Genomic DNA, 13526 nt, shown 5'->3' on the forward strand with positions numbered 1-13526 from the left:
CAAAGCTGGTACCAGTTGGGAATTAGGAAGGTGGGAGATTTATTCATAGATGGGACTTTTGCGAGCTTGGGAGCTCTGGAGGAAAAGTATAAGTTACCCCGGGGGAATTTCTTGAGATATAGAACATAAAACATAGAACAATACAGCGCAGTACAGGCCCTTCGGCCCACGATGTTGCCCCGAAACAAAAGCCATCTAACCTACACTATGCCATTATCATCCATATGTTTATCCAATAAACTTTTAAATGCCCTCAATGTTGGCGAGTTCACTACTGTAGCAGGTAGGGCATTCCACGGCCTCACTACTCTTTGCGTAAAGAACCTACCTCTGACCTCTGTCCTATATCTATTACCCCTCAGTTTAAAGTTATGTCCCCTCGTGCCAGCCATTTCCATCCGCGGGAGAAGGCTCTCACTGTCCACCCTATCCAACCCCCTGATCATTTTGTATGCCTCTATTAAGTCTCCTCTTAACCTTCTTCTCTCCAACGAAAACAACCTCAAGTCCATCAGCCTTTCCTCATAAGATTTTCCCTCCATACCAGGCAACATCCTGGTAAATCTCCTCTGCACCCGCTCCAAAGCCTCCACGTCCTTCCTATAATGCGGTGACCAGAACTGTACGCAATACTCCAAATGCGGCCGTACCAGAGTTCTGTACAGCTGCAACATGACCTCCCGACTCCGGAACTCAATCCCTCTACCAATAAAGGCCAACACTCCATAGGCCTTCTTCACAACCCTATCAACCTGGGTGGCAACTTTCAGGGATCTATGTACATGGACACCTAGATCCCTCTGCTCATCCACACTTTCAAGAACTTTACCATTAGCCAAATATTCCGCATTCCTGTTATTCCTTCCAAAGTGAATCACCTCACACTTCTCTACATTAAACTCCATTTGCCACCTCTCAGCCCAGCTCTGCAGCTTATCTATATCCCTCTGTAACCTGCTACATCCTTCCACACTATCGACAACACCACCGACTTTAGTATCGTCTGCAAATTTACTCACCCACCCTTCTGCGCCTTCCTCCAGGTCATTGATAAAAATGACAAACAGCAACGGCCCCAGAACAGATCCTTGTGGTACTCCACTTGTGACTGTACTCCATTCTGAACATTTCCCATCAACCACCACCCTCTGTCTTCTTTCAGCTAGCCAATTTCTGATCCACATCTCTAAATCACCCTCAATCCCCAGCCTCCGTTTTATTCTCCAATAGCCTACCGTAAATATGCAGGTGAGGGCGTTTACTAGACAACAGGTGAGGGAATTTCCGCGGCTCCCGACACAGGGGATACAGGACAGGGTGCTTTCAGGGGTGTGGGTCGGAGAGGGCAAGGTGTCAGAGATTTATAGAGAGATGAGGGAAGAGGGGGAGGAGTCGGTGGGCGAACTAAAAAGAAAGTGGGAAGAAGAATTAGGGGAGGAGATAGAGGAGGGTATGTGGGCTGATGCCCTAAGCAGGGTAAATTCCACTTCCTCATGCGCCAGGCTTAGCCTGATTCAATTTAAGGTGCTATATAGAGCACACATAACGGGGGCAAGATTGAGCAGGTTCTTTGGAGTGGAGGACAAATGTGGGAGGTGTGGCGGGAGCCCGGCAAACCATGCACATATGTTTTGGGCGTGCCCGGCACTGGAAGGGTATTGGAAGGGAGTGACGGGAGTGATTTCGCAGGTGGTGAAGGCCCGGGTCAAACCAGGCTGGGGGTTAGCTCTATTTGGAGTTGCGGAAGAGCCGGGAGTGCAGGAGGCGAAAGAGGCCGATGTCGTGGCCTTTGCGTCCCTCGTAGCCCGGCGCAGGATCCTACTCATGTGGAAGGAGGCGAAACCCCCCGGACTGGAGGCCTGGGTAAACGATATGGCGGGGTTTATTAAACTGGAGCAGATAAAGTTTGCCCTGAGAGGATCGGCTCAAGGGTTCACCAGGCGGTGGCAGCCATTTCTCGACTACCTAGGGGAACGTTAGAGGGAAGACGGATGACCAGCAGCAGCAACCCAGGGGGGAGGGGGGGGGGGGGGGGAGGGGGGGAGACAGTTGAGTATAGGTCAATAGAGTACGGGGTTTTGTTACTTGTATATTATTATTACTATTATTATTATTGTTAAAAAGTTTAAAAATTTCTGTTTTGGTACTGTTATCGTTTCGCTTGTTTTGTAAGCGGGAAAAATGTTGCTCAGGGAAAAAAATTTCAATAAAATATATTTTTTTAAAAAAGATTATGGGAGGAGATTTTAATTGTGTCGTAGAGCCGAGAGTAGATAGATCAAGCCCCAGGTCAATGGGTAGGATACAAATGGCAAAGGAGCTGGGCGGGTTTATGGAAAAGATGGTTATGGTGGACACGTGACGCTTCAAGAAACCAGGGGGAAGGCAGTATTCCTTTTTCTCACATGTTTCTAGGGTGTATTCAAGGTGGTTTTGCTTGTGGTGGAGGGGGCAGAGTACGTGGGGATTGTAATCTCGAACTATGCACCCCATTGGATGGAGTTTCGGCTTAGATCGGGACGGGAGCCGAGGCCGGGGTGGAGGCTCGATTCAGGGTTGTTAGCAGATAGAGAGGTTTGCGATAAAGTACTGGCTGTGATTAAAAATTATGCAGTATTGAACCAAAATGGGGAGGTGTTGGCGGCCTCATTTTGAGAAGCATTAAAGCGGTGGACTCTGCGGCTGAGGACTCTGGGCCTGTACTCGGAGTTTAGAAGGATGAGGGGGATCTTATTGAAACTTACAGGATACTGCGAGGCCTGGATAGAGTGGACGTGGAGAGGATGTTTCCACTTGTAGGAAAAACTAGAACCAGAGGACACCATCTCGGACTAAAGGGACGATCCTTTAAAACAGAGATGAGGAGGAATTTCTTCAGCCAGAGGGTAGTGAATCTGTGGAACCCTTTGCCGCAGAAGGCTGTGGAGGCCAAATTACTGAGTGTCTTTAAGACAGAGATAGATAGGTTCTTGATTAATAAGGGTATCAGGGGTTATGGGGAGAAGGCAGGGGAATGGGGATGATTGAATGGCGGAGCAGACTCGATGGGCCGAGTGGCCTAATTCTGCTTCTATGTCTTCTGGTCCGGCAGGAGATTATCTCATTCAAGGCACATGCGGATAGGGAAAGGAGGGAGGAATATGAATGGCTAATGAACGAGATAGTTGAGGTAGATAGGGAGTACACAACGGTGACCACCATGGAGGGAATGGCGAAGAGGAAAAAACTGTAGCGCATCAGCTACGAAGGCAGGCCGCATTCAGGGAAATATTGAAGCTACGGACTGGGGCAGGGGATCTGTGTCGGAGCCAGGGAAGATAAATGAGACGTTTAGGGATTACTATAACGGAGCTGTACAGGGTGGACCCGAGGGGTGAAGAGGGGAGCATGTGACAGTTTCTAGATGAACTGGAGTATCCACAGTTGGAGGAAGGGAAGAGGTAGGCGCTAGAGGAACCCTTGGACCCGAGGGAGGTATTGGCTAGGATAAGGGCTATGAAGTTGGGGAGGCCTCGGGGTCTGATGGTTACCGGCGGAATTCTGTAAGGAGTTTGCAACGGACCTGGCACCGCATCTCTTGGGGGCGTTTCATGAGGCATTGGAGAAGGGGGAGCTGCCGGAGACGATGACGCAGACAACGATCACATTGATACCAAAGAAGGGGGAAGACCCATTGGAATGTGGGTCGTACAGGCCCATGTCACTGTTAAATACAGATATGAAAATGCGGGCTAAATTGGTGGCGGGAAGGATGGAAGGTTGTGTCCCAAGGTGGTTGCGGGGGACCAAACAGGCTTCGTAAAAGGCAGGCAGCTCTCTAGTAATGTAAGTAGGCTGTTAAATGTGGTCATGGCCCCGTCGAGAGCCCAGGTGCTGGAGTGGTGTCCATGGACGCGGAGAAGGCATTTGGCCGGGTGGAGTGGCAGTACCTGTTTGAGGTACTGGGAAGGTTCGGGGTTGGGCCTAAGTTTGTGGCATGGGTGTCCTGTTCTACGTGGCACTAAAGGCGAGTGTGTGGACCAACGACATGGGCTCACGGAACTTTGAACTGCACAGGGGATCAAGGCAGGGGCGCCCGCTGTTGTGCTGTTGTTTGCGCTAGTGATAGAGTGTCTGGCAATGACTCTTCGGGGGTCAGCAGAGTGGCGAGTGATTACAGGGGGATGAAGGGAGCATCGGGTGTCGCTATACGCAGGCGAAGTGCTGTTGTATGTTTCAGACCCGCTGGCAAGCATGGAGAGGATCATGGGCCTGTTGGGGAAGATTGGGGCGTTCTTGGGATATAAGCTAAACGTAGGGAAAAGAGAAGTGTTCCCGGTGAATGAGTTGGGTCGGTGAGCCAATCTAGGGGGGTTGCCATTCAGGTGGCTAGAGACAAATTTAGATACCTGGGGATTCAGGTAGCGAGGAAATGGGCGATGTTATATAAATGGAATCTAACAAAGCTGGTGGAGGAGGTTGGGGAGGATCTGAAGAGATGGGACACGCTGCATTTGACCCTGGAAGGGAAGGTCCAAGTGGTGAAGATGGACATTCTGCCGAGATTCCTGTTCATATTCCAGACACTTCCGATCTTTGTACCAAAGACCTTCTTTCGAAAACTGCCGATGATTATCTCAGACTTTTTATGGGCAGGGAAGGTGCCACGGGTTAAGAGGACCCTGGGAGAAGGGAGGGTTGGCATTGCCGAACCTGCTGCATTATTACTTGCCGGCGAACGTGGAGAAGGTGAGGCGGTGATTGGAAGGAGAAGGGATCGAATGGGTTAGGATGGAGGAAGAATTCTGTAGGGGGTCCAGCTTGAGGGCTATGGTGCTGGTGGCATTGCCAATGGCACCAAGGAAAGGTGCAGAGAGCCCGGTGGTGCCGTCCACAGTAAAGGTCTGGAACCAGCTGAGGAGGCATTTCAGGACAGAAGGGATGTCGGTGCTGCCGCTGCTGTGCAAAAACCACGGTTTGAGCCGGGGGTACAGACGGTACGTATAGGAAGTGGAGAGAAGATGTTAAGGTGAGCGATCTGTACCTGGAAGAGGGGTTTGCCAGTATAGAGGAACTAAAGAAGAGCGTAGAACTCCCAAGAGAAAGGGAGTTTAGGTACCTGCGGGTAAGGGAGTTCACTCGGAAGGTTTGGAAAGAATTCCCCAGGTTGCGAGGTGTATGCTGTTGTAGCGACTGCTGCTTCCGGATGCGTAAGGGGAGGGCAGGATCGGAGACATTACATGTGACTGGAAGAACAGGGGGGTGAGTGGGTGGTGAAGATTAAGGAAAGGTGGGAGGGGAGATAAACTGGGGAGTATGGAGTGAGGCGCTATCAAGGATGAGCCTGATACAGTTCAAGGTCGTACACAGGGTACATATGACTCGGGCAAGAATGAAGAATTAAGAGGTTCAGCGGAGGGCTTCGAGGTAGGGGATGTTCGTGGTCCTGTTTGAGGAGCTCTTCGGCGCTGGAGGTGGGGGTGGTGACAGGGAAAAGTTTGTACAATCTGTGCAGTTGGGTGTTGTGGAGTTTGCTCCCCGAATTGTATAAGTTTGGAATTAAATATAAAATATATATTTTTTTAAATCACAGCACCAGGGACCTAGATTCAATTCTGTTCTTGGATGACCGTGGAGTTTGCGTGTTCTCCCAGTGTCTGCGTGGGTTTCCTCCGGGTGCTCCGGATTCTTCCCGCAGTCCAAAACGTGCGCAGGTTTGGTGGATTGGCCGTGATCAATGCGCCGAATAACGAGGATAGGGCAGCGGCGTGAGCTTGGATAGAGTGCTCTTTCGGAGGGTCACTGCAGACTCGATGGCTAAGTGGACTCCTTCTACACTGTAGGGATTCTATGGAATCTATAGATTTCCCTATTGCTTTCTCATTTAGTGCATGCCACTGCTTCACCCCTTTCCCTTCTCTCCAGGAGCCCTTTTAGCAAATGAAGAGATCCCAACCAGTTACTATAAACAGAAACTCCTGTTCCCATGGGAATTCCCAGCTACAGCAGCCAGAAATATTCCATCAACAGCTTGGGTGGGTTTGGCCAGTGTGGGGAGTGAAGCGTTTGAAGATGAGCGATAGGGAAGGCAAAGGGGCCCAGTTGTTAATCTGTCGGCAAATGTTATATACTAAACAGAGCTGCAAAAACAAAATCAGCGTAAAACAGCAACAATGTGTATAGGAGCAAATAAACATCAATTTAAAATGACTGACAAACATTTAATGAGCTGTCTACTACCTTTTTAGGAGAATAAATCCTAAAATCTGTGCATTTTATATGTAAAATATATATATACACATTATAAATATATATATATCTGCAGATCACTGTATCCATTACAAACACAAGATGTGATTTGTAAATGTATTCAATAACTGAACCAATCCACTTGGAAGCACAATACAACCATTGGTGGGTGAAATGTAACCAAACAAACATTAGGCTCTCCTAATATTTCCTTGATAAACATTCATTTGTTTTCCTTCAGCCTCAGAAAAATGTCCCAGGGGGACCTCAATGTTAAAGGCACTTTATTTATTGTTATTTTTACATTTTGGAAGTCGAACTCAATATGCTCCCCTTTTGGAGAGTTTCAACCTTCCTCATCCCTGCTGCAACCACCCACAAAGTTTTTTAAAAACTCATTATAAAGATTCACATTCCAACAACTTGCTTTCTTAATCCTTAATTTACCAAAAATATGGTCATTTCCAACCTCTGCACTTATACCAATCGAAGCATTCAGGATCATCTACTCACATTGTCTATTGTGGCGATGAACAGCAGGGCTGCTGTCGCAACGTGAAAGACAAGAATAAATCCCAGAAGCACAAGCATCACGATAACGTGCGTTTAGACGTGTCTCAGACCAAAACTCTTCAAACCACGAGAGCTTGCTGCAAAAAAAATACAGATTATTTATTCCACGCACAGCGGATTGTTGCACATGGAGGACAGACTGTGTGTGGTACGCTGATAAAATGCTATGCTTGCACAATTCGTGGAAAAGAATGTTGCGGAAAGAACAGGCAGTTAACTTTCAAGCCAGGCACATCTGGCAAAACCATCTATTTTAAATGTTTTCCCATTTGAAGTGCCCCTTTAGCAGTTTTTAAATATATAGTCTGTTCCTGCCTGAAAAAATAAACTACCAAACCACTGTACAGCATTTTGTTTAAAAAATGCTATAGCAAGAGAGTGTGCACCAGCATCTGGACCAAGCAGATATTTTATGAGTAAGGACTCCATTCGCTACTTGTTTCAAAGTTAAAAGCTTATGATCCTATAAATTTTAGTTCATAGTTTCTGATCAGAAAATGACGTACATTCCTGCATCTTACAGTTCCGCAGTGGTTAGCAACCTTAGATCCTCAGTACTTGAACAAGATTTCAAAACTGGCTGAACACGAAACTTCAGAACAACTTTGCAGCAAGAACATTTGCATCAAGAGTTGAGAAGGGCAACACGGTAGCACAGTGGTTAGCACAGTTGCATTACAGCGTCTGGGACCCAGGTTCGATTCCCAGCTTGGGTCACTGTCTGTGCGAAGTCTGCACGTTCTCCCCGTGTCTGCGTGGGTTTCCTCCGGGTGCTCCGGTTTCCTCCCACAATCCAAGGATGTGCAGGTTAGGTGGATTGATCATGATAAATTGCCCTTAGTGTCCAAAAAGTTTGGGTGGGGTTACTGGGTTACGGGGATAGGGTGGAGGCATGGGCTTATGTGACTTACTCTTTCCAAGGGCTGGTGCAGACTCAATGGGCCGAATGGCCTCTTTCTGCACTGTAGATTCTATATCAGTTCTGAGTCAGCATTGATCCTACCTATCCAGTAAATTTCCCCATCAGTCCACCAGGAAGTTGCCACGTAAGAGACCCAATCTTGTCAGTTTCAGAACTGAGAATTAATCATCAGGTACAAAACTATTTTTTCCCCCAATCTCATGAGGAAACTTGCTCCCTGGAGTATTGTTCTCACCTAAATACAATATCTGATGTACAAACATTTTAATCTTGGGTTATTTTAATAATCAACAATGGCAAATATACTTAATAGTAGTCCATTAACTATAACATATTGGAAGAGGGTTTTGGCACGGTCAGGAATATAAACAAACTGAACAGGTTAAAAGAATGAATAGCCAGCACTTGCTAAATAGTTTGAGAAATGTTTCATAGACAACTGGAAACACCTACTTTGAAAATAATTTTAATTCAAAAGCTAATTTTTAAAAAAGCACTTTTTCTAGGTTTTATTTCGCAATCAGACGGATATTCCACAGTCTATTTGTATTGACTGATAATACATTGCATTGCAAACTATGTTAGTACTTGCATAAAATGGAGAGTCAGCACAGAATTTATCATGCTGTTCACCCAGCCCTTCTCACACGTAGGGATGGTAACTCCCACTCACTGGTGCTCAGAAAAGGAGCGAGACAGGGAAGGTAGTGGCGCAGTGATATTGTCACTGGACTAGTAATCCAGAGATCAGGGGCGGGGTTCTCCCCTACCTGGCGGGGCGGGGAGTCCCAGCGGGACGGAGTGACGTGAACCGGGCCACCCCAAAGGTGCAGATTCCTCCGCACCTTTAGGAGCTAGGCCCGCCCCGGAGTGGTTGGCGCCCAGCCGGCTGGCGTGGAAGGCCTTTGGCACCACGGCAGCCGGGGCCAAAGGGACTCCGCCGGCCGGCGGGGGTCCGCGCATGCGCGGGAGCGTCAGCGGCTGCTGACATCATCCCCACGCATGGAGGGGGGGGGTGTCATCTACGCGTCGGCCATGGCGGAGGCTGATGGCCGCGCGTAGGAAAATAATGCCCCCACGGCACAGGCCCGCCCGTGGATCGGTGGGCCCTGACCGTGGGCCAGGCCACCGTGGGGGCACCCCCTGGGGCCAGATCGCCCCGCGCCCCCCCCCCCCCCCAGGACCCCGAAGCCCGCCCGCGCCTTTAAGGGACGTGGTTCAATTCACGCCGGCGGGACCAGGATAAAACCAGCGAGACTTCGGCCCATCGCGGGCCGGAGAATCGCCGGGAGGCTGCCGACTGGCGCAGCGCGATTCCCGCCCCCACCGAATCTCCGGTGCCGGAGAATTCGGCGGGGGCGAGATTCACGCCCCCGCCGGGGGGGTCGGAGAATCCCGCCCCAGGTTCAAGACCCACCACAGCAGATGGTGAAATCTGAATTCACCAAGAATCTGGAATTAAAAGTCTAACGGTGACCATGAAACCATTGGCGATTGTCATAAAAATCCATTCACTAAGTGTCCTTGAGGGAAGGAAATCTGTCGTCCTTCTCCTGGTCTGGCCTAAATGTGACTCCAGACCCACAGCAATGTGGTTGATTCGTAAATGCCCTCAGGAGAGGCCCACATTCAATGAATAAAAAGAAAACTGGCCGCAAAATAACAATATGGCCAGTCAACTTGAGAATCAAGTTCTGACGTTTGTTGCACTTCTCCTTCCAGCTGCAGAGGAGAGGTTAAATCTCAGCATTGACCCGACTGCCAAGACCCTCTGTTAATCATCTGTGCTTGAAGCCTCTGTGGCACGTGGCTCTCTCCATTGTTAGATGGTGGGTCTGGTTTTCTGTAGTCTGATTCATTTATCATTCCCATGAATTTTTGACACAGTTCAGAACAGCATAAATGTGCCTGCATATTTCTCATAGGAATTCCATCGTCCCATCCAAAATGACTGCTTACAACTTACTGCCAATTAATAAGATCCTGTTTATTTGTTCCAACCTTTGATCACTAGTTTGGCAAACTGTTTCAATTAAGAGTGCTTATTAAATGGGAACTCAAGGAGATGGGTAAACTTATGAAGCTGTTTTAAATGTGTCTACTATATATTATGAAACAGAATAATGGGCAGAAAATAACTTTCAGAATGGAATTTAAGGTAAGTGCTTGCAAGGGACAAACATTGCAACTCTTAGAAATGGGGCGTTTTGTGCGACTAATTAGATAAGCTTCATCCCAGGTCCATTATTCCATAACACAAGGCATTAATGTCAACTTTCATTGGCATCTTCTTGGGCATCAATCTTCAGCCCTGCATCAGTACAATCAGTATCTAATGTGGCTCCAAGTATAGACTTGACATCGTTTAGATCGTGGGCACTGAATCCATCATAGTCCGCAACTCTGTTCTTACAAGTATTTCTTCCTCAGGTGAAGAATTCAAAACCTTCCCATGGCATTGCTGCTGAATGTGGCACCCAGGGCAGGTTTCCAGGAATTGTTGATAGAGTTGATGATGATTTCTCGCCAAGCATGGCTGTATAAGTACATTCCTTCTTTCATGTTGAGTCTCTTTAGGCAACTTGTCACTTTGTCGTTATTGTCCACATGCTCCTGATTGGTTCTTAGCTGATCATCCTTTGCTGGCTCCAAACGCTACTGGCCTGGGTATTTAATGCCATGCATTAAAAAAAAACATAGAATCCCTAGAGTGCAGAAGGAGGCCATTCAGCCCATCAAGTCAACACTGACCTTCTGAAAGTGCACCTGACCTAGGCCCACTCCCCTGCCCTACCCATGTAACTCCATAACCCCACCTAATCTTTGGACACTAAGAGACAATTTAGAATTGCCAATCCAACTAACAATGGGGATCGCTGAATCAACGCTCGGTGGGTGGCTTGAAAAGGAAGAGAAGTTGAGAAGTGTGTTGATGCAGTTGGAACGAAAGTGTCCAAGCAGGAATGACACTTTGTCATTGGGCTGTTGGAGGAAACCGGAGCACCCGGAGAAAGCCCATGCAGACACGGGGAGAATGTGCAAACTCCACAGAGATAGACACCCATGGTCAGAATCGAACCCAGGTCCCTGGCATTGTAATGCAGCAGTGCTAACCACCGTGCGGCCGCACAGTTTTTGGTGGCAAAAACCTCTTGCCATGTTGAATAAAATTGCCAGATATGGATGCGCCCTCAGCTCTATGCTGGCTGAACGACGTGTACACATCAGCTGATGTTTTGTTTGTGTTTCGTTCCTGCTTGGACACTTTTGTTCCAACTGCATCAACACACTTCTCAACTTCTCTTCCTTTTTAAGCCACCCACAGAGCGTTGATTCAGCGATCCCCATTCTCAGTGGGATGAATGCTTGGGTCGCACTTTGATGATTTTCAGCTTCTCGGCTGTCATGATTCAGTACACATGATTTTGCACTGATCATTGTATGGGTGCCACTGCACGTTTGACCAGCATTTATACAGAGAAAACTGGTGCCTTATTTGGTCACAAGGATGGCACCTCATTGTTGAAGTGTAAATGCTCTATAAATGATTTTGAATCAGCAATTTCTGGAAAATATCTGCAATTTGGGGGCCATGATTTGATTTTTTTTATTTGATTTGATTTATTGTCACATGTACCGAAGTACAGTGAAAAGTATTTTTCTGCAGCCGAGGAGTGTACACAGTACGTACATAGTAGACACAAGAATAATCAACAGGGAACATTGACAAATGGTACATCGACAAACAGTGATTGGTTGCAGTGCGGAACAAGGGCCAAACAAAGCAAATACATGAGCAAAAGCAGCATAGGGCGTCATGAATAGTGTTCTTACAGGGAACATATCAGTCCGAGGGGGAGTCGTTGAGGAGTCCGGTAGCTGTGGGGAAGAAGCTGTTCCTATGTCTAGATGTGTGAATCTTCATACTTATGTACCTTCTGCCTGATGGAAGTGTCTAGAAGAAGGCAATGCCTGGGTGGGAGGGGTCTCTGATAATGCTGTCTGCCTTCCTGAGGCAGCGGGAGGTGTACACAGAATCAATGTGGGGGTTGCAAGTTTGTGTGATGCGTTGGGCTGAGTTCACCAATTTCTTGCGATCTTGGACCGAGCAGTTGCCATACCAGGCTGTGATGCAGCCGGATAGGATGCTCTCTATCGCACATCTGTAGAAGTTGGGCCTGTATTGTACTGAGTTCTGAACAGGGGTTGACCACATTATAGCAGGGTCCCATTGTACATCTGTCACAAACAATAAATTGAAGACCCTTATCTGCGCATTTAGAATTGACGGTTAGCTTTTACGATTAGTTCCCAAACATTCAGAGCTGCCGCACATCTCATTGCTCTCAGATGTTTATTTGCATAGTTGGAATTTTTTTTAAAGGCTCCCAGAACATAAGGGAGACCAATGAGCAGGCAGCAATTCCTCCCACTCCCAGTGTGAACAATGGTGCTTTTTGTTACTCGGGTGCCATGAAAGAATTCATTGCGCTACTTTTAATAATTCTGGTGATTTTCATTCAATCCTATACCTCCCAAACATTCCCTTCCCCCGCCACCCCCCCCCCCCCCAAACCAAATCCCTCCCTCCACTTTAAAAAAAACCAATTTGGCCCAAGATCTAAAAGTTAATGAACGTAAAGAAAATTCCAGCAAGGATTCAACTATTCCATAGTTGCATGCCTTACTAATGGATCTTTTACTACCACTGGGTGTGGTCCACTGCACAAATCTAAACCAAACTGACTCATTCCAACTACAGTGCCCAACATTCCTTCAATGTGCAAGAGCGTTCTTTCTTGTAACCTTGACATCCCTTTTAAAAAGGGAGAACAAAAAGGCACAAATTGAACGATTTCTTTCAACATCTGTGTAATGGCCCTGAGCCAAATCCCAAAGTCCATTCAGTATTTCAATGGTCACCCTCAATGTTCCAGTTCCTTCCAGTCAGTCAGCCCATGTAACTCGGCCCAAGACAATGTCTGACGGTACGATGATGATTTAATATTTGGAGACCGAGGCCAATAAATTCTCACCAATTTAATCATAAGAAGTGAGAAGACTCTTTAAAAAAAGGTGCAAAAAAAATATTTTCACCTTGCAGGGAGTACTAGAAAAATACAGAGCGAATGGCCAGTTTGGACTTTGTCAATGCAAATGTGCACCAACCACGTTTGCTGTGCAAAAATCAGACGCAGCTAATGCCCCTCTCGCTGAGGAACTCATCAAAATCTGTGCAAATGGGACCCAAAAGTTACTTCAGTCGAAGATTATGTAAAATCTCTGCTTCATTTGTGTCCTGCCCCGAAAGCCACAATAGGCTGTCGGTCAAAAGCAGAATGATCTGACTGAGGGAAATCTCTTCTCATACTTTCAATGCATCAACTGACTCTAAATGTGTTGGCAATTTGGATTGTTCCAACCGCTCAGAGGAGTTGCACAACAGGAAAACAAATTTAAACCACCTCCAATGCAAAAACAGTTGGCTTCATATTGACTTAAGACATACATAAGAACTAGGAACAGGAGTAGGCCATCTGGCCCCTCGAGCCTGCTCCGCCATTTAATGAGATCATGGCTGATCTTTGTGGACTCAGCTCCACTCTCCGGCCCGTACACCATATCCCCGAATCCCTTTATTCTTTCGAAAGGTATCTATCTTTTTCTTAAAAACGTTTAAAGAAGGAGCCTCAACTGCTTCACTGGGCAAGGAATTCCAGAGATTCACAACCCTTTGGGTGAAGAAGTTCCTCCTACACTCCATCCTAAATCTACTTCCCCTTATTTTGAGGCTATGCCCCCT

At 47.3% G+C, this 13526-nt stretch overlaps 1 protein-coding gene across 1 annotated transcript in view; it reads right to left on the reverse strand.

The window, feature by feature from the left end:
- The window catches only part of emp2 (epithelial membrane protein 2), a 69975-nt gene that overhangs the window by 13419 nt on the left and 43030 nt on the right, over positions 1 to 13526 (reverse strand). Inside the window, exon 2 of the mRNA XM_072481713.1 lies at positions 6742 to 6878. Within this exon, the coding sequence (XP_072337814.1) occupies positions 6742 to 6819 (78 nt within the window). The 5' untranslated portion in view covers positions 6820 to 6878. The remainder of the gene's footprint in view (positions 1 to 6741; positions 6879 to 13526) is intronic.

This window comes from Scyliorhinus torazame, chromosome 17, assembly GCF_047496885.1.
Source record: "Scyliorhinus torazame isolate Kashiwa2021f chromosome 17, sScyTor2.1, whole genome shotgun sequence".
Classification (NCBI taxonomy): Eukaryota; Metazoa; Chordata; class Chondrichthyes; order Carcharhiniformes; family Scyliorhinidae; genus Scyliorhinus; species Scyliorhinus torazame.